Here is a 21837-nt window from a genome sequence, read left to right on the forward strand (position 1 = left end):
GTAAGTGCTTAAGAAATATCACAGTTATTATTGTTATTACAACAGGACTCCGAAGGACCCATTCTCCCTCCCCAGAGACGTGGGTGGGTGGGGACTAGCAAAAAAGCATCTAATCAAACTGAGGCAGATGTTATTTCTTGACCGAGAGGCTGCAGCAGCATAGCTGCATCATCATTGGCTGGACTCCACCCAAACCCCAGAGAAAGGACTTCTTTAGAAGGGTGGAACAAATGCTCTCCTTCATTCCATTAGAGCTCTAATTGGAAATGGAAGCCTGGAGCCTGGAATGTAATCCCTTGACTAAAAGCTGCAGCTATTAAAAACGAAGAAGGGAAAAACCTCTCTCCCTCCAGAAACCTAAGACTATGAAGTATGGAGTTTTCAGGAGGTAATTATGGGGCTTTATGTTTTTTTTAAAAAGTGGATAAAAATCAGGTTTGTGTTTTGAACAGTTGAAGAATGCTGGATTTATTTTGGTTCGTTGCTATGCTTCTCTCTAATAGTATCTGCATGACAAATCTCTCTATGGTGATAGAACTTTCTGAGTTTACAGTAGTGTGAATGCCTGAGCAGAAAACACTGCAGTTTGTTGCTGGGCATGGTAGGCTTATTTTGGGGTGCTGGCCTCCAGGACTCATCCGAAACTTACCAGTAAGGGATACTTCCCACCTCCTCCCCACACCCCCTCACCCTCCCGCTCCCCAAAAATGTGATTTTAACCATTCACGGCTGGAGTGTGGGATGATTTATTGAGGTAATCCCAAATTTAGTAAGAAAATATAAGAGAAGTTGTGCTATTATGAGTCTTGAAGAAATAGAAGTTTGTTCTGCTGCTGCTGATATGGTTTGTTTCAACTCTGGTGAAGAATTTGTCCAATATAACAGGCTCCTTCTTTTCTTAAGCACCTTGTAGCAATCGATTAATAGCTGGTATGGAGTTTACTGTGTGCAGAGCACTGTACTAAGCACTTGAGAGCCTATAAAAGAGTAGCAAGTAGTATTATTTACTATGTGTCCAGCCCTGTGGTAGATACAAACTTGTCCCCGTCCCACAGAGCGTTCCCCCTCTACGAGGGAGGGGAAAATAGATATTTCAACCGCATTTTACAGAGGAAAAAAGTGAGGCATAGAGAAGTAAACTGACTTGCCAGAGGCCTCACATCAGGCCAGTGGTAGAGGTGGTCTGGCATTCAACTCTCCTGACTCCTAGGCCTGTGCTCTTTCCACTGGGCCTCACTACCTCCTACCCACCTCTGCGCATCTGTGATCGCTGCAGTCAATCAGTCGTATTTATTGAGTGCTGACTATGTGGCGAACACCGAACTAAGCGCTTGGGAGAGTACAATACAACAGAATTAGCTGACACTTTCCCTGCGCATAACGAGCTTAGTTTCCGTAGAGTCTTCTTCAAACTTCAGTTGTATTTATTGAGCGCTTATAGTGTGCAGAGCACTGTATTAAGCACTTGGGAGAGTACAGTATAACAGTAAACAGACACATTCCCTGCCCACAACGAGCTTGCAGTCTAGAGGAATTATTGGTTCGGGTGCTTTCTTGAAAATTGATGTGAGAAAATTGCCTCCCCAGTTCAGCAGTTTCTTTGGTCAGTAGCACTGGGTCTCTGCAAGGGCTTAAAATCCTAACACAAACTGGGGGATAGAGTTCTCTCCAACAGTCATTAATGTTGATTGTTTATTATCAATCTTAGTGAGGAGGAGCCTCTTCACAAATGCATGCGTTTGGGATATAGCAATGATTTTCCTGAATATTGTGGTCATCTCTGGGGTACATCACCAGACGATACAGCCTGAATTACTGAGGGATTGTTTCGTGGAGTCGGTGTAAGCCGAGGGTGAGGCATCAAGCAATCAAAGCTGAATTCCCAAGGTGGCTGATTCATGGGAGGATGGTTGTAACCTGGGAAGAGGCATAAAACAATACAGGCTGAGGCCCTGGTGTGGTTTGACAATGTGGTACACTTGTGTTTGCCTGGTATTATATGAAGCTCTGGGGAAGACACAAGCTAATCAGGTTGGACACAGTTACCTCTTCTGTAAAATAATAATAATGTTGGTATTTGTTAAGTGCTTACTAGGTGCAGAGCACTGTTCTAAGCGCTGGGGTGTCCCACGTGAGGCTCAGAGTTAATCCCCATTTTACAGATGAGGTAACTGAGGCACTGAGAAGTTAAGTGACTTGCCCACAGTCACACAGCTGACAAGTGGCGGAGCCGGGAATCGAACCCATGACCTCTGACTCTGAAGCCCAGGCTCTTTCCACTGAGCCATGCTGCAATGGAGATTAAGACTGTGAGTCCCATGTGGGACATGGACTGTGTTCAACCTGATTAGCTGGCATCTACTCCAACACTTAGTACAGTGCCTGGCACATAGTGAACACTTAACAAATACCATTAAAAAAATAAATTCAGCTCACCATGCCGCTGCTGTTTGGGTATCCTGCTGCTGCTGCTCACTCTCCGACAATTACTCTCCACCCCACTTCAATGCCTTATTAAAGGCACATCTCCTTCAAGAGGCCTTCCCTGACTAAGCCCCCCTTTCCTCTTCTCCCACTCCCTTCTGCATCACTCTGACTTGCTCCCTTTATTCATCCTCCCTCCCTGTCCCACAGCACTTATGTACATATCTGTAATTTTATTTATATTAATATTTGACTCCCTCTTTAGACTGTAAGCTTATTGTGGGCAGGGAATGTGTCAGTTTATTGTTATATTCTACTCTTCCAAACACTTAGTTCAGTGCTCCATACACAGTATCAAGCAAAAACTCCTCACTTCAAGGCTCTCTATCACCTTGTCCCCTCTTACCTCACCATCCTTCTCTCCTTCTCCAGCCCAGCCCACACACTCCACTCCTCTGGTGCCACTAACCTCCTCACTGTGCCTCGTTCTCGCCTGTCCTGCCTTCGATCCCTGTCCCGAGGGGTTCTACCTTTAGCCTGGGATGCCCTCCATCCTTGCATCTGCCAAACTAGCACACTTTCCCCCCGCTTCAAAGCCCTAGTAAAAGCTCACCACGTCCAGGAGGCCTTCCCAGACTGAACCACCCTTTTCCTCTGCTCCTCCTCCCCTCCCCATTGCCCCGACTCCCTCCCTGCCCCACAGCAATTGTGTATATATGCATAAATATTTATTATCCTATTTATTTTATTAATGATGTATATATATATATATCAATAGTTCTAGACTGAGCCCGCTGTTGAGTAGGGATTGACTCTATTTGTTGCCTAGTGCTTAGTACAGTGCTCTGCAAACAGTAAGTGCTCAATAAATATGATCAACTGAATGAACAATAAGTGCTCAATAAATACGATTGAATGAATGAATTCTCCTTGAAGATACAGATGCATCAATTCAATCATAGGACCCTTACGGCATTCCAGCACCTTGTTATTGGTGACCCCGTTCTCCCCTTCCAGTGTCAATGTCTGTGACATTGAGGAAACTGCTCAAAACCCCCTTTCCAAACCTCGTCCTGGGATAACTCTGGGATCCAGAGTTTAAAAAAAAAATAGTTTGACTTGAATTGAGACAGCTGTCCCTCCAACTGTTTGCTCCCTTGGTGATTCCCCCTATATCCTAAGTTACTGTTGAGAATTTTCCCATCTTCAAGATGTGGGTGTTTGAGATTTCTTGGGAGGCAGCAGGAAGACCAAGATAAATAAATCAATCATATTTACTGAGTGCTTACTGTGTGCAGAGCATTTTACTAAGTGCTTGGGGGAGTAGAACATAACCGGATTGGTAGACACGTTCCTTGCCCACAGTGAGTTTACACTCCAGAAATGAGACAGACATTAAAATAAATTACAGCTATGGACATAAGTGCTGTGGGGCTGAGGGCGGGGTGAATAAATGGGAAATGTAAGAGGTGACAGAGAAAGGAGAGTGAGTAGGGGAAATGAGGGCTTAGTTGGGGAAAGCCTCTTTGTGGTGATATGATTTTACAGGAAATTAATCAGGCAGCATAATCGGCCTCACAGAGCCCAGTTCACATTGTCTTGAGTCAGATAAAGAATCCGACCTGTGTAGGCGGAATTAGAAAAACGTCAGTCATTTCCTCCACTCTCTCACTCCTGAGTGCCTATTTTTTCTTGCTCCTGTGCCAGATCCTATTTTAGTTTCTCAGGTATTCCACTGCTTCCAAATGCCCTTCCCAATAAAAGAACACAAATTATCTTTAGAGGGCTCACACGTGAAGATTCTTCTAGGCCGTAATAGCTGCTTTTGGGGGAGCTGTCACTTCTCTTTATCTGGGTCTCCCATCGCCAAGTGGCCCTTTTGCAGCTGCTTTGATACTCTACACAAGTTTTGATCTCCTCACCTGCAAACGTGCTTTAGAATGTCTTTGCATGGCTTCTTTGAACTTTTACCCTCTGTGGTGGCCCTAGATCAGCTCGCTTTACATGCTCCAGTTTCCCGTGGTTGTTCATGTTTGGCAGATTGCGTAAAGGAACGTCAGCTCCATTCTTCGATCTTACACGCATCGCAACTGTGCACCCCAGTGGCGGTGGTTCTGACTGTAACATCTGCCACGCCGATGAAACTGCTCGAGACCCTGTCTCACCACCAAGAAGAGAGGGTTTTTTTTATTTTTAACGGTATTCATTAAGCTTCTGCTGTGTTCTAGGCAATGTATTAAGTGCTGGGATAGATCCAAGATGATTGTGTTGGACACAGTTTCTGTCTCACATGGGGCTCACAGTCTTCATCTTTATTTTACAGAGGAGGTAACTGAGGCAAAGAGAAGTGAAGTTACTTGCCCAAGGTCACACAGCTGATAAGTGGCGGAGCCAGGATTAGAACCCACAACCTCTGGCTCCCAGGCCCGTGCTCTCTCCACTGGGCCTCGCAGAGAGTCGGAGATAACCGTGACTCTGGAGACCTTCCGTTGGGAAGTCCCTACGCTCTGAGAGTCGTCCAGAGGATTTGCTGACCACTTGGTTTGTTTTTCTGTGTGTGGACCTGGGCACTGTTGGACAGTGAACTACTCAGCTGGAGTATTCGGGCACAGCCTCAGCTCTGTTCTGGGTCACTGAGAGAGTCTTTGTGAGGAGGATTGTTCTCGTGCAGGCTGGGAAGTTCACCCCCTCCCATGGCTTCAGCTGTTGCTCTGGGTAACTCCTAGTTCTCTCATCAACTCCAACCCCTCTTGCCTTACAAAATCCCATTTAGTCTGGCCTCAGGAAAACCTTCTTCTGGGTGACCCGTTGGTACCTCAATCTTAATTTGGCAAAATTTGAGCTCTCGTTTTCTCTCTTTTATTTTAATAGTATTTGTTAAGCACTTACTATGTATCAGGTGCCGTACTAAGCCCTGGGATGGATACAAGCTATACACAGTCCATGTCCCACGTGGGCTCAGTCTCAATCCCCATTTTACAGATGAGGTCCTGGGCCCAGAAAAGCAAAATGACTTGCCCAAGATCATATGACAGACAAGTGACAGAATCAGGATTAGAACTCAAGTCCTCTAATGTCCAGGCCCATGCTTTTTCCACTAGGCCACATTGCTTCCCATGTAAACCCACCACTATTTACTTCCCCATCATTTTTAACATTGGATTACTGCATCAGTCTCCTTTCTGACCTCCCATCTTCCTGCCTCTCCCCACTTCAGTCCATACTTCACTCTGATGCTTGGATTATCTTTTTACACAAATGTTCAGGAAATGCCACCCCCACCCCCCCAGCCCGTTCCCCCCCCCCTCAAAAATCTCCAGTGGTTGCCTATCAACCTCTGTATCAAAAAAAACCAATAACAAAAAAACCCTCACAATTGGCTTCAAAGCTTTCCATCACATTGCCCCTTCTTACCCTCTAGACTGTAAACTCGTTGTGGACACGGAATGTGTCTATTGTTCTATTGTACTCTCCCAAGCGCTTACTCCAGTGTTCTGCACACAGTAAGTACTCACTTACCACTGAATGAAGGCAGCGATCGTATCTACCAACTGTAGTGTCCTCTCCTGGTGCTTAGACAGTGCTCTGCACACACTAAGTGCTCAATAAATACCATTGATGTATTACAAGGAACTTCCACTTTCAATGGGGGGATAAAATACATATAGTTACAGATAGACTGCTCAAAAGAAATAAATTAAGCTCAGGTATAAATAGATATTGAGGAGGGTGTAAAAGAGTTCATGTGCTTTCTGTGATTGTAGTGAGAAGCAGCGTGATTTAGTGGATAGAGCATGGGGCTGGGAGTCAGAAGGTTGTGGGTTCTAATCCCGGTTCTGCCACTTGTTTGTTGTGGGACCTTGGTTACTTCTCTGTGCCTCAGTTACCTCATCTGTAAAATGGGGATTAAGACTGTCAGCTCCATTTGGGACTGGACTATGCAGTAATAATAATAATGATGATATTTGTTAAGCACTTACTGTGTGTGTCACATACTGTTTTAAGTGCTATGTCCAACCTGATTAGCTTGAATCTACCCCAGCACTTAATACAGTGCCTGTCGCCTTAATAATAATAATAATAATGTTGGTATTTGTTAAGCGCTTACTATGTGCCGAGCACTGTTCTAAGCACTGGGGTAGACATAGGGGAATCAGGTTGTCCCACGTGGGGCTCACAGTCTTAATCCCCATTTTACAGATGAGGGAACTGAGGCACAGAGAAGTTAAGTGACTTGCCCACAGTCACACAGCCAACAAGTGGCAGAGCTGGGATTCGAACTCATGAGCCCTGACTCCAAAGCCCATGCTCTTTCCACTGAGCCACGCTGCTTCTCCAAGTGAAGTGCCTTAATTAGCACTTCACAGATACCATATGAAAACCCTTCAAAATATAATGTGGTTAATTCTGCTTCCTCACCCTTTCCGGTGCACAAACTATTGAGTGTTGCAGTTTGCCCATCACTATGAGAAAAGCCCAGTGAGACTGAAATGTAAGCCCCAGGAAGGAAAAGTTAAAGTCTGCCTCAGATTCTTTTATGTCAATGGTACAGTCATACAACTATTTTGGGTTCCCAGTGGTGCTTCAACTTCCGCCCCCCACCCTCCCCCAGCCACTCTCCCTTTGCAATCACAAGGAGGGGTAAAGGATTGGAGGTCATTTGGAGGTCAGTCCTATCTACCCTCTCCCTCTCCAGCTCAGGGCCCATTAATCCGTCAGCGGTATTTACTGAGCGATCCAGGCAGGATAGGATGAGTGATTGCATTAACATGGTAGTAGTTTAGATGGAGAGGAAAGGGCGGATTTTAGCAACGTTGCGAAGATGAGACCGACAGGATTTGGTGACGGATTGAATATGTGGGTTGAGTGATAGAGAGTAGTCCAGGATAAAGCCAAGGTTACGGACTTGTGAGAAAGAGAGGATGGTGGTGCCGTCTACAGTGATGAAAAAGTCAGGGGGAAGACAGGGTTTGGGTGGAAGGAGCTCTGTTTTGGACATGTTAAGTTTGAAGTGACGGGAGGACAACCAAGTAGAGTTGCATTGAAGGCAGAAGGAGATGTGAGACTGGAGAGAAGGAGAGAGATCAGGGAGGAGATGTAGATTTGGGTAACACCTGCACAGAGATGGTAACTGAAATCACGTGAACTGCATCCAGGAGTGGGTTTCTGAGAGAGAATCCTTACGCCTTTTACCATTCATAATGATGGTATTTGTCAAGCATGAGGTCTGTATCAAATGCTGGGTTAATGTAATCAGTATGGACACAGGATCTGTCCCTCCTTGGACTCCCAAGCCTAAGTAGGAGGAAAAACGTGCATTGAATCTCCATTTTGCAGATGAGGAAACTGGAGCCCAGAGAAGGTTACACAGAAGGCAAGTGGTGGAACTAGTATTAGAACCCAGATCCTCTAACTCCCAGGCCTCTGCGAGGTCACAGAGAAGGTATGCAGTCTGTAGTCATAGATTCTGCCCACAATAGGGAAGCTTACTATAGGGAAGCTTGGGAAACCCACTGTTGAATCTGACACTCCGAGTGACTTAATAAAGGTTTGTCATGGCGGGGGAGGACCTTTCCAAATTAGAGTAAAAACCAAGGGCTAAACAAAAAACACAAAGATCAACAACAGCGACAACCACAAAATTTAGTCAGTTATCCTTTCCTCAGATGGAAATAGGTGCATTAGAACAGGGCACATGCATACAAGCATGATGATTTCAGGGGTCAGCGCAGAGTCAGCTGAGTTCCCAGCACCTTGTCTGACCGTCAAGAAACTCTCTGGTCAGCTTACTCGTCCCAGCGCGTGGTTTTGCAGAAACAGGATGCGGTCAACCTTTTTTTTCCTTCCTTTTTTTTGGTGTTATTCGCTAAGCACTTACTATGTCCCAGTCAGTGTTCTAAACCCTGAGGTAGAGATGAGGTAATCACGTTGGACACAGTCTGTGTCCCATGAAGGGCTCACAGTCTCAATTTTCATTTTACAGATGAGGTACCTGAGACATAGAGAAGTAAAGTGACTTGCCCAAGGTCACATAGACAAATGGCAGAGCTGGGGTACTTCCAGGCCCATACTCTCTCCACTAGGCCATGCTGCTTCCTTATCTGGGAGCCTCAAATCCTCCGGCAGGTGTTCTCATATCAACACATAATAATAATAATGTTGGTATTTGTTAAGTGCTTACTATTTGCAGAGCACTGTTCTAAGTGCTGGGGTAGATACAGGGTAATCAGGTTGTCCCATGTGAGGCTAACAGCTTTAATCTCCATTTTACAGATGAGGTAACTGAGGCACAGAGAAGTGAAGTGATTGCCCACAGTCACACAGCTGACAAGTGGCAGAGCTGGGATTCGAACCCATGATCTCTGACTCCCAAGCCTGGGCTCTTTCCACTGAGCCACGCTGCACATCCTACAAGTGATGTCGTACTTCTTCTGGGTGTTGAATTCTCATCAGCCTTCAGAGTCGCAGACAGAGGGGAGACACGAGGAAAGTGACTCTCTCAAGGAGAGTGAAGGAACAGGGTGGAAAAAATGGACAAGCCACACACTGCACCTCACCGGCTAGGAGCGGGGGAGTCTAGAAACTCCCTTTACTAGGACGGGGCAGTAGAAAGAGATGGAGGCTTACAGTATTCTTGTGCCCGTATTCAGATTCTCAGCAATCTCGAGGGGTTCAGAAATGAAGGTGCCAGCTACAGGCAGTGAAAGAGGAGGAAAAAGAAAAAATCAACTGAAGATATGGGGCCTTATGCCCACATGGGCCGAAGATTTTCTCTGCATCGTTATTAAAAGTATTAGTATTATTAATTATTATTAAGAATGGTACTTAGCAAGTGCTGTCTATGTACCAAGCAGGGTGTTAAGGATTGGGATAGATGCAAGATGATCAAATCGGCCACAGTCCCTCTCCCACATGGGGCTCACGGTCCAGGAAGAATTGGTATTTAATCCCCGTTTTTCAGATGGGGAAATCGAGGACATAGAGAAGTTGTGACCATAGAGAAGTTGTGACTTCTGACAGAGTAGTCAGGTGGTGGAGTTGGGATTAGAACGCAGGTATCCTGGTTCCCAGTTCTGTGCTTAGGATGGGGTGGGGACTCAAGATCACTCATGAGCTCTTCCCCGTGCAGGGATCCAGACATTAGAAGAAAAAAGAACCAAGAAATTGGTGTCTTTTTGACTCCTAGTCCAGTATCTGAGTGCAGTACCCCTTACAGACTTGTCCCACTCGCTGCTTCGGCTACTTGTGAATAATTTCCATCTGCTTCCTTCATTAGACTGTAAACTGTTTGAAGGCAGAGATTGAGTCTTTTTGCCCGATGTACTCTCCCAAGCATTTATTACGGCGCTCCACAGTAGGTGCTCCATAAATTGACTAAATAAACACTAATATGCTGGAGCTCAGTTCCATCCCGTCGGTCTTCACTCCATAAAAGAAGTTCCTGTAACCAGAAGCAAAAGCTAAAGGCAAAAGTGTAAATCCCCTCTGAATAGGTCCTTTTTCACTTTTCACTTCCACATCCCGGGACCAGGATTCTCCAAGACGACATCAGAGGTAAATCGCAGTGGGGCAAGAATTTTCTCTAATTCTATAGCTGTCTAGCCAAACCTCTTAACGAAAACATGTGTTGGCACGGAGCTGACTGGATTTTACTCCAGGACCTGAAATAATTACGGGGCTTGGACTGTGAAAATGAAAGCAGGGAGACTATGGAGCACCGTAGGCTGTGTTTGTCCAGGACCGAGGCTCAGATTCAGGCGCCAAATAAAAGAGCAGGAGTGTGTGGAAGTGTAAGCTCCTTGGGGGCAGGGTACCTATCTACTAGCTTTAGTGTACTCTCCCAAGCACAGTGCTCCTCTCCAATCCCCCTATTCCTTACCACCCTCCTTGACTCTCCCTACATTCCCTGCAGGAATTCAAGATGAGATCTCTCACCTCCTCTCAAAATCTATCCTCTCCATCTGAGCTCCTGAACCCTAACCCTTCAAATCTTTTTAAAACACTCACCCCTTCCCCTCTTCCTTCCTGGACTGCCATCTTCAAATGTTTACTTTCCAACGGCTTCTTCCCCACTGCTTTCAAACTTGTATACCTACCCCTTAAAAAAAACTCCTCCCTTGACTCCATGGCTCCTTCCAGTAATTGCCCTATCTCTCACCTACCACTTTAAATTTCTTGAGGGTTATTTATTCCAGCTGTGTCCACTTCTCCAATTCTCTCTTTGATCCCCTCCTATCTGGCTTCCACCCCCTTCACTCCACAGAAACAGCCCTCTCAAAGGTAATCAACGACCTTCTTCTCCCCAAACTACTCTATCCTACTCCTAGATCTCTCAGCAGCTTTTGACTTCGTAGACCACCCACTTCTTCTTGAAACATTTTTCCAACCTTGGATTTATTGTCCTCTCTTGGTTCTCTATCTAACTCTCTGACTGTTTCTTCTCAGTTTCTTTTATTGGCTCCTCTGCTTCCCACCCTTTGAGAATAGGGCTTCCTCAAGGCTCATTCTTTCTATTTTCCATCGACATGAACTCCCTTGGAGAACTCATTCGCTCCCATGACTTCCTCTCTGTGAATGATTCGCAAATTGACATCTCCAGTCTGGACCTCTCTCCTTCCCCATGATCTTGCCTTTCCTCCTGTCTTCAGGACATCTCTACCTGGATGTCCCGCCAACGTCTCAAACTAAACACGTCCAAAGGTGAACTCCTTATCTAACCACCCAAACCCAGACTTTTGGCTGTCTTTTCCATTACTGTAGACAATACCACTATCCGGCCTCTCTCACAAGCAGAACCTTGGCATGGTCCTGGGCTCCTCTCATTCCACCCACATATTCAATCTGTCATTAAGTCCTGTCACCAAATCCTGATAGATCTACCACTGTTAAAATCTGCCCTCTCCTCTCCATCCTATTGCCACCATGCTGATCTAAGCACTTATCCTATCCCGCCTTGACCACTGAATCTGCCTCCCGACTGACCTCCCAGCCTCCTGCCTCTCCCCAGTCCAGTCTATACTTCACTTTGCTCCCCGGATCATTTATTGACAAAAACATTCAGTCAGTATCTCTCCACTCCTCCAGTGGCTACCCATCCCACTTCTGCATCAAACAAACTTCTTGGCTTTTAAGCACTCAAACAGCTCTCCCCACCCTACCTCTCCTCACCGATCTCCTACTGCAGCCCAGCCCAGCTCTTCTAGCACCAACTTACTCACCGTGCCCCAATCTCGCCTTTTTTGCCCCTGACCCCTTTCCCTGGTCTCTTTGCCCTGGCCCGGTATTCGCTCCCGCTCCATATGCACCGGACCACCACTCTCCCCACCTTATAGCATTCACATCTCTTCCAAGGGGCATTTCTGGATTAAATCCTCTTCCCCCTCAGCTCACTTTCCCTATTGCATCATCTCTGCACTTGCATCCGTGACCTTTGATATTTGCTCTATCCTCAACCCCCTAGTACTTAGGTATATATCTCTGTTACATATTAATAAATTATGTATTTGTTTACGTTAAGGGGTGCCTTGTCCTCTAGACTGTAAGCTCATTATGGGCAGGGAAAGTGCTAAATCTGTTGTCTTGTACTCTTCCAAGTGTTTAGTACAGTGTTCTGCACATACCTCATAACTGATTAAGAGTTATGGATAATAATGGTATTTAAGTGTTTATTGTGCACTAAGCGTTGTAGTGAAGCAGCGTGGCTCAGTGGAAAGAGTGCAGGCTTGGGAGTCAGGAAGTGCGTTCTAATTCTGACTCTGCCACTTGCCTGCTGTGTGACCTCGGGCAAGCCGCTTACTTCTCTGCTCCTCAGTTACCTCATCTGTAAAATGGGGATTAAGACTGTGAGGCCCAGGTGGGACAACCCGAATACCTTGTATCTCAGAACAGTGCTTGGCACATAGCAAGCGCTTAATAAATACCATTAATATTATTACTAAGCACGGAGACGGGTACAAGATGGAGTTCACAGTGGCAGTAGGAGGAAGAAGAGGTATCGAATCCTCATTTTCAAATGAGGAAGCCGAAGCGCCGAGCGATGATCGGCAAAGGTGACCCAACAGGCAAGTTGTGGAGTCTGGATTAGAACCCCGGTCCCCTGACTCATTCGATCGTATTTATTGAGCCATTACCGTGTGCGGAGCGCTGCACTAAGCGCTCGGAAAGTACAATTCGGCAAGAGATAGAGATAGAGTCCATCCCTAGCCGACAACGGGCTCAGACTCCCAGACCCTGCTCCTCCGGGATGGCTGCGTTCCCTAGAAGAGGGCCTCAGGTAGGAAAATCCAGCCATTTCCCAGGTTTGGATTGGAAAGCTCTTATGGGAACAGCCCTGCACGGGTGGAGGCAAGAGGGGTCCGGGGAGGAAGGGGCAGGGCCCAGAGTGGGGAGAGCCGCCTGTAGACTAATGGCTGCTCCCGGCCGGCTGGGTGACACTGAGCCGGTCCCCTGCCCTCTCTGAGCCTCGAATCGCTCGGGGTAAAGGGGTGGGTGTGTGGGGGTGATTCATTCATTCAATCGTATTTATTGAGCGCTTACTGTGCGCAGAGCACTGTGCTAAGCCCTTGGAACGACCAATTCGGCTATAAAGAGACAAAATCTATGTCCACAAAGGCTCAAGGCCTAGAAGGTGATGGAGGGGCGGTCTGGACCCCCGGGGTCGGGCTGCTGGGTCGCATCCCGGCAACGCGCCCCGCCGCTAAGGGGGTCCGGTCTTGCCCGCCCCCCCCACCGGCCCAGCTGGGCCCGTAGACTGAAAGCGAAAGTCGGGGGGGAGAGGGGGGTTGGGGGGGCTGGTCCTCTCGGCCCCTGCCCGGCACGGACCCCCCCAGCTCTCCCTCCCTCCGGACCCCCATCCCGGGGGCGTGTGTGTATGTGTTGGGGGGGTGGGGTGGAGGGTGGAGGCACTAGGCGCCTCCCCTCCCGGCCCGGCCCCGCCCCGCCCGGCCTTCTCCCTCGGCTTGGCGCCGCGCCGGCCGGCGTCCAGCGGGCCTCAGTTTCCCCCCCCCGAGGGGCGGGCGGCGATGGAGAATAAGAAGGCGGAGGAGGTGGAGGTGCGGACGGAGCTGACGGGCCGCGGCGGCGGCCAGGCCGCGGACAGCACGGCAGGTAGCGGGGGGCCGGGGCCGGTGAACGCCTGGGGCCAAGGGATGCCGGGGGGAGGGGGTTAACGGCCGAGACCTGGGTCTCCGGGGAGGATAACGGTTAAAAAATAAGGGGAGGGGGTCCCGCAGCCATTGCAGGTGGGGCGGGGGTTGGGGAGGCCTCGAGGGCCTGATCGCAACCGAAGAGCATGGCACAGAAGCAGGAACCGGCCGGGGCCCAGCCAGGTAGAAGGGACGGGTCGGGGGGCTTAATTGCCCTCTTCTCGGGGGCCCTCCCGTTTCTCAATTGTCCCACCCCACCCAGGAAGCCTTTCTAGATTTTCTTGATCCCCCCCCCCAATCCAGGAAGTCTTTCTAGATTTTCTAGATCTCCTCCCCCTCCCCCCATCCAGGAAGTCTCCCCCCCCCTCCAGCTCACATCATCCCCCGCCTTAAACACCCAGAGCAGTTATGTGTTGATCACCAACCTTGGGGCTCCAAGGAATCCAGTGATCCGCACACAAAATCCCCTTATCCACTTCTGTTCTACGGCTATTCATCAATCGACCGTATTTAGTAAACGCTCAACGTGTGCTGAGCACTAAAGTGCTCGGGGAGTACGCTGTGACAGTATAACGGGATGGGTAGACACATTTCCTGCCCACAGGGACCTTGAAGTTTAGAGGGGGAAATAGTGAATATTATTGATGATGATGAATACTGGCCCCTGGCGTGTCCGTCTCCCCCCCTCTAGACTGTAGGTCTGTCACGGGTAGGGAAAGTGTCCGTTACGTTGTATCGTACCCTCCCAAACACTTAGCACGGGGCTCTGCGCTCAATAAGTGCTCAGTAGGTACAACTGACTGACCTCAAAGGGGAGACCTTACTTCCAGGATAATCAGGCTGGCAGGTCTGATTAACTGGACAGGGCCCCTGCATTCTTATTTATTCTCATTCATTTTCTTTGTGTCTTTCTCTCGACTAAATTTCTGGTTACTCTCCCCTGCTGTTTGGCCTTTTTTTTTTTTAAGTATTTGTTAAGCACTTACTATGTGCCAGTCACTGTTCTAAATCCTGGGGTAGATACAAGACGATCAGGCTGGACACAGTCCACGTCCCATATGGAGCTCACAGTTTTCGTTTCCATTTTACGGATGAGATAACCGAGGCACAGAGAGGTTTAAGCGTCTTAACCAGGGTCACAAAGGGGGAGCTGGGATTAGAGCCAGACCCCCTTGACTACCTCTAGGCCGCTCTGCTGCTCTCAACTTTCTCCCTAACCCTTACCCCATTGTTTCCCATAGTCTGGGTAACATCTGCCTCCACCCCTTGGGCTAACAGTTTTTAGATTCCCACTGGGGGAAGTCACCATAGAAGGCCTAGAAAATGAGGGTCTTGTCTGTACAAAGGCAAAGAAAGAGGGGTTATTCGTTGGGCAGCAGACTGTGTCAGGCTGATTCTGAATAATTTTCAAGAAGTGGGATAATTAAGCAGTCGCTGAAGTAGAATGAGAGAGAGTGGAGGAGAGGAGGAGAGATGGCAGGAGAGGGAGGGAGGAGAGAAGAGGTGGGGCTTCAGAGGTCGAAGCTCGGAGATCATTTATTATTTCAGGCCTGGTTCCTTTCCTTTTATGGCAAGGGGAAAAAGGGCTGGGATATTTCTTGGCTGGTAGATGGGATCTGGTTAGGGGATCTGCTTGTCCTCATTTGCATATTGGCGCTTAGAACAGTGCCGGCGCTTACAACGGTGCTTGGCACAAAGTAAGCGCTTAACAAATACCATAATAATAATGTACACAACCTTTGCTTTCCATAAAACTATGGGTGAGACCCACTAGAAGCTTCGTGCAAAACATATGAGTCTCTGTTTTTCCAACATAAGAGTAGAGTTTGCCTACCTCAATCTTGCCCCTTTAGGAGGGCAAGACAGGAGAGCACAGACCTTCATTTCAAACGTGACACTACGGCCGAAGGAGATCTTATTCATGTGTCTCTTCGGTCAATGCGCCATCAACCCCCTATTTCATACCACGCATAAAGAATGTCCTTTATGTCCAGTGGTGCGTTCGCTTCCTGCAGGGCCTGAAGCTGCTTCTGAATCTTCCTCTTGGTCCCCTGATCTCCAAGGCAAGAAGAGTTCATCTGTTGCTTCCCACACACAAGCTGACCTGTTTGGTCATTTCCTCTCGGTCTTTCCGGTCTCAAAATTCATTGAGGTGGCTTCACCGTGACTTCGGAACATTTCTTCTGTCTTCTCCCTCGATGTGAGCTCCCCATTTCAGCTCACCCTGCAGCTTCCTCTGTAATGACCCAGACCCCGCAGTGAAAATGTTGAGCTGTTTCTATTACAGAGCCCAGTGCTCACTAACTACTACTAGTGCTGGTAGTGGAGAAGCAGCATGGTGTAGTTCTAATTCCCGCTCCACCGCTTGTCTGCCATTTGACCTTGGGCAAGCTGCTTCACTTCTCTGGCCTCAGTGACCTCTTCTGTAAAATGAGGATTGAGCCTGTGAGCCCCACGTGGGACAGGGACCGTCTCCAACCCGATTAGCTTGTGTCCACTCTGGCACTTAATACAATGACCGGCACGTAGTAAGTGCTTAACAAATGCCACAATTATTATTATGATTAATTTCCTATGCCTGCAACATTACCAACTTGTCAAAAATCATCCATTGGTCAGGCTCAGCCGTTAACCTCCTCTCAGAGCTAAGGGTTGAGAGAATACGATCTCTCTTGTCTGTTGGAGCCTGATTTTTGGTAGGCCAGTTCCCTTCTAATTATATGAACACTCATTCTAAGATATATATGAGGTTGATTCAAGAAATAGAAGGGGCTAATATCACAGATGCTGGGTAACTTAGGAGAATTTGTTCATTTGTGTTTTCGAGCTTGCTGGCCCCCGTCCCGAAAGATGTGTATTGGCCTTGCCGTGGTGATAGGAACCATCGTTCTGATTTTGGTGATTACCCTGCCAGTGACTTTGGTAGCTAAAACAGGTAAGTGACATATTGACCCAGTTCTTCATGTCCCCGGTTAAGGGCTGGATCTGGCATCAGACTGGTCCTGGCCTTCTCCATCTCTCCCCCTGTGGCAGCCGGTCCTGGGATCAGTAAGGATTCTCCCGGTAGCCCACACTGTAGATCCCCCCACATCCACACGGTGCTTATTGCAGGAAGGGCAAAGGGGCCTAAATGAGGGCAAGAGGAAGATGGGAAGCAGCTGGTATTCCTGGGGATGGGGCTGGAGGGCTGGGCCGTAAGGACAGGGGCTGGAGTGGGGAGGCTGTGGAGCAGAAAAAACTTTGGCAGCGAGGAGGGGGTGGGAGCAAGAGAAGCCATGTGTGATGCTGCTCTTCCTTGCCTCTCCCACCCCTCCCAACATACACACACTCAGGCCAGTTTAGGGACAGTGATTGAGGCTGTATTGGGGGAGGGGGAGGCTGGCGGGCACAAATAGGAACCCCCATCCGTCGGCTCCAAGACTCTCCACCAGCTCCCTCCATCTCACCCTTCGGTTCTCCTGACCCATTCCTCCCGGCTCTCACTCTTCTCTCCTTATTTATTTATATTAATGTATGTTTCCCCCTCTGCACTGTAAGCTCACTGTGGGCAGAGAACGTGTTAACTAACTCTGTTATGTCATACTCTCCCAAGTGCTCAGTACAGTGCTCTGCACTGAAAATAAATAGCTCAGTAAATACCATTGGTGGATTGCAGCCTCCTTCTAACTGTATCTCGCTTTCTAGTCTCTTGGCCATATCCCTTTGCTCTCGCTGTTCCCTGAGCCTGGAACTTTTTTCTCTCCAAATCCACCAGACCCCAGCTCTCCCCGTCTCTTCAGCCCTCCTAAAATCCATCTCCTCCAAGAAGCCTTTCCTGATTGCTTCCGAACACCCTGTGGACTTTAAAGCTTTCCTCAGGAGGCAAGCTCACAGATGCAGCTTTAATCATTTTGATGTTCATTTGTATATTTATCGGTACAGTTAATTGTCTCGTACTGCTTCCTCCTTTATCTTTGTTCTACCTTTGGCTTTCACGAACCATAAATAATTTTTTTCTTGTTCCCCTTATTTGATATATGGCCCTTGAGGGCAAGGAATAAGTGTCTTGAAACTGTTGCCCTCCCCCAGGTTCTTAGTACAGTGCCGGGCATTAGGGTATGGAAGTAGGTTTAGAGCCGAGACATTTGGGGTGTTGAAGCAAACAGGGAAGGGTTTTTTGGCTGTTTTTTTTTTAAGGATGGCTTTAAAGATGGGAAGAACTGTGTATGTTGGTTTTGTACCCAGAAGGACTATGAAACTTGGAGAACAGCATGAGCAAGTGATTATTAGTGGGAACGTTCAGTCAGGACTTCCTGTTTGCTCCACTTCCCCTCAAGCCACCCTGGATCGATGGGCTTGAGGTTCAGGTATCCAAACAACACTGAATCACAATTCATTTTTCCCAACCTGACCTATATACACATAGCCAAACTGATTGATTTGAGTTTCGTTTGCAGTAAAATGTTCCGGTGGTCAGGAACAGGAAAGAAAAGGGCTTGGGTTAAGCAATGAACCGTGATCAGCCTCTGATCAACATTGAGAGCCAATTGTTATTTTTCAGGATCGGTTCTCACCGCCACGCACCCCATCCCGAGGGATTTGGTGTCTCTGGTGGCTGTCTCTTATTGGTGACTTTATTACATCCTCGGAAGCTCAACAGTTTACCTGGGCTGTGAGTTGGTGTGTGGCTTCTGTTTTCTTCAGCTAGATTGTCAGACTGCACCTCCGTGCCACACCTGTGTCTCTAGACCACAGTCACCCCCATAGAGCAGTTCCCGAACCACACCAGGTGGAGAAACCAGAACTTGCTTCCCTCAGGACTGGTGTGAAGACTCTTCCCATGTCTTTGAAGGAGTCAGGACCCCTCCTCCCCTCAGTCTCTCCCCGAGTGTCACCGTCTCTGTTTCAGGTGAGGAAAACCTGACTACACCAAACCCAGAAACAGATACAAGTCTTCCTTCAACTCCAGGTAAAGCTGAATGTCCTCCAGGCTGGATTGAAGTAGACGGCAACTGCTTCTTCCTTTCTACTGGAACCAAAGATTGGGAGGAAAGCAAAAGAGCCTGTGAGGAACACAACGCGCTTCTCACCAAATTGAGCGTACTACAAATGGTAAGGAGACTGGCTCAGTTTGCTTTGCTTTTTGCCTTGGTATGCACAGAATACTGATTTTTTGATCTCTAAGCGAGTATTACACCAGCAGCAGAGATTTCCTTCCAGTGTTCGAAGGACAGTATGGTGATTTTTGGCTTTGCTTCCTGACCAGTGCCCATTCCTTGGAGGGGATTGGTTGAGGCCCTTACCTCCCTCCTTTCTGCTCCCACCCACCGTTCCCTTTCTTTGAAGATGTTTGAAAGCTTCCCTGTCCCCCTTCCCCAATCCCTCCTCAACTCTCATTGGTGGGTTTCTTAAAACTATTTTTTTAATAATTATTTCTTTATAACTGTTCAGCTGCAGTGCACCCCTGCCCCTGTGCCCCCAAATCTATGTTCCTGGGGCTGCCCCACCCCACACCAAAACTGGCAACCCCCAGCCCCCCATCCTGGCTTCCTTATTTTATAACTAGTCTCAAGCCACCCCTGTCGGCCCCCTGGCTTGCAGTCTGTTTCTCCGTTGGCCAAGGCCGAGGGGCCTGGATGGGACCTTCCCCTTTCCCACCACAGTTCAGCCCCCCGGCCTGTGGTACTGGGGGTCCCAGAACAGGAGCTGTGGGTCAGAGATGGGCCACAGTGATGATGGTGGAACCAGGTAAGAATAAAAGTGCACCAGGTGGTCTTACTTACAGGCACCCGGGGTAGGGGGATTTTGGAGGAGGCTGAACGAGGAGCATGAGGGAGCTGTGGAGAAAGAGTTATGGCAACTGAGCTGGTGAGATAAAGAAAGAAGCAGCAGTAAGTCATAATAATAATAATAATAATAGCGATGGTATTTATTAAGCGCCTACTATGTGTCAAGTGCATTATAAACACTGGGGTAGATACAAAGTAATCAGGTTGTCCCAGCTGGGGCTCCCAGTCTTAATCCCCATTTTACAGATGAGGTAACCGAGGCATAGAGAAGTGAAGCGACTTGCCCCCAAGTCACACAGCTGATAAATGGTGTAGCTGGGGTTAGATCCCACGACCAAGCCACACTGCTTCTATTAAGTCATGGATGGAGCTGGTTATGGGCAGCAGACTGGTTTGGCTTGAGGGTTGTTGGGGGGACCATGGACAGGAAGATGGGGGCAGAGAGAGAAAGAGACAGAGGGTCATGGATGAACCAGGTACAATGGGTGGGTGAGTTCAGAGTGCTTTGTTAGATAGGGAAGCACTCTAGGCTGGTGCGGAAACTCTCCCCGTCTCTGCCACCATGATTATTCGAGGTCATGGACTCCAGGCCAGTTGCCATTCTCTCTTCCACGTCCCCTACAATGACCAAGATATTCACGGCGTGGTGTTACCACCCTGTCCTTCCCGACCATGCTGACTCCAGCCCTCTGCTCCCTCTCCCATGGTCCTGCTTGCGGCCCGCATTCCGGGATCTTTCCATCTGTGCTCCATGGTGCTTTCCAGCCTAGTTCCCTTTGGATGAGCAATAGCTTCCTTACACCCCTCGGATTAGCTCCAACTCTCAGGCGTCTGTGTGTGTGTGTGGGGGGGTGGCGCACGTGCAAGTTGAGGTGCTCTGAATAAGAGGACTTAGAGAATATTCATCAGATGTGACATTGATGGGGGTTTCAGAGAGTCAGGCTTTTTTCTCCACCACTCATTCTTCTGTCCCTCTCTTTTTGTCCATTGGTTCTGTTTCCCACTCACTCTTTTAGACCTGCTTCATTCTCAATTTTGTACCGCTCCCTCTCACTCAGCCCGCTTCATTCTGGGCCTTCTTCATATCCCTCTTCTCCTGCACCTTGGACCCCCCTATCTGAACCACAAGCTCCTTCTGTCTTTCAGATCCCTCCTCGACTCTGCCGACCTCCTCCTCCACCATACCGCGCCCACTCACCGACTCGGTCACACCCTCGATCTCGTCATCTCCTACCGCTGCACTATCTCCTCCCTCACCAACTCTGAAATCCCTCTCTCTGACCATAACCTTCTCACCTGCCTCATCTCTCACACTCCCTCCCCCTGCAAATCTTCGCTACTGCCCCACAGAGACCTCCGCTCTCTCGATCCCATCCGTCTTTCCGAAAGCATCTCTCCTCACCTTGCCGCCTTGTCCTCTCTTCCCACTCTCGACGAGCGGGTCTCCGCTCTCAACTCCACCCTCTCAACTCATCTCGACTCTCTCGCCCCCCTTTCCCTCCGCCGCTCTCGCTCCACTAACCCACAGCCCTGGATCACCTCCTCCGTCCGCCTCCTACGCTCCTATGCTCGAGCTGCTGAGCGCTGCTGGCGAAAGTCCAAGCACCAAGCCGACCTCACACACTTCAAATTTATCCTTTCCTGCCTTAACTCTGCCCTCTCCTCCGCCAGGCAAAGCTTCTTCTCCTCCCTCATCGACACCCATGCCCGTCACTCCCGCCGATTGTTCCGGACCTTTAACTCTCTCCTTAGGCCCCCTGTTCCTCCCCCTCCCCCATCTCTCACCCCCAATGATCTGGCCACCTATTTCCTCACGAAAATCAACACGATCAGGTCTGAGCTCCCCAAAGTCACCCCTCCGCCTCTCCCCTCCCCCCCCAACAACCCCCTCCCCTACTTTCCCATCCTTCCCTGCAGTATCCTCAGAGGAGATCTCCTCCCTTCTCGCAAGTGCCACCCCTTCCACCTGCGCCTCGGACCCCAGTCCCTCTCACCTTCTTAAAACCATCGCCCCTGCCCTCCTCCCTTCCTTAACTTCTATTTTTAACCACTCAATCTCCAAGGGCTCCTTCCCCTCTGCCTTCAAACATGCCCACGTCTCCCCCATCCTAAAAAAACCCACTCTTGACCCCACTTCCCCCTCCAGTTATCGTCCTATCTCCCTACTACCCTTCCTTTCCAAAATCCTAGAACGACTCATCTACAATCGATGCCTAGAATTCCTTAACTCCCATTCTCTCCTAGACCCCCTCCATTCTGGCTTCCGTCCCCTCCACTCTACCGAGACTGCTCTCTCTAAGGTCACCCATGACCTCCTTCTTGCCAAATCCAATGGCTCCTACTCCATTCTGATCCTCCTTGACCTCTCTGCTGCCTTTGACACTGTCGACCATCCCCTCCTCCTCCATACCTTATCTCACCTTGGCTTAACGGACTCTGTCCTCTCCTGGTTCTCCTCTTACCTCTCTGGCCGATCATTCTCGGTCTCCTACGCTGGAGCC

General features: G+C 48.8%; 1 protein-coding gene across 6 annotated transcripts in view; it reads left to right on the forward strand.

Annotated features, from left to right (window-relative positions):
- The first annotated feature begins 242 nt into the window (after positions 1–242).
- The window catches only part of LOC100077979 (C-type lectin domain family 2 member B-like), a 65166-nt gene continuing 43571 nt past the window's right edge, over positions 243–21837 (forward strand). The window contains exons 1-3 of one of the 6 annotated variants that reach the window (XM_029082227.1): positions 243–388; positions 16396–16503; positions 18457–18659. In XM_029082227.1, coding sequence (XP_028938060.1) covers positions 373–388; positions 16396–16503; positions 18457–18659 — 327 coding nt within the window. In that variant the 5' untranslated portion in view covers positions 243–372. Of the gene's footprint in view, positions 389–13355; positions 13531–13654; positions 13752–16395; positions 16504–18456; positions 18660–21837 lie in introns of those variants that run through there. The other 5 variants (XM_039914426.1, XM_029082224.2, XM_029082226.1 and 2 more) reach the window with 5 other exon arrangements.

Source organism: Ornithorhynchus anatinus, chromosome 17 (assembly GCF_004115215.2).
Source record: "Ornithorhynchus anatinus isolate Pmale09 chromosome 17, mOrnAna1.pri.v4, whole genome shotgun sequence".
In the NCBI taxonomy this organism is placed as follows: domain Eukaryota; kingdom Metazoa; phylum Chordata; class Mammalia; order Monotremata; family Ornithorhynchidae; genus Ornithorhynchus; species Ornithorhynchus anatinus.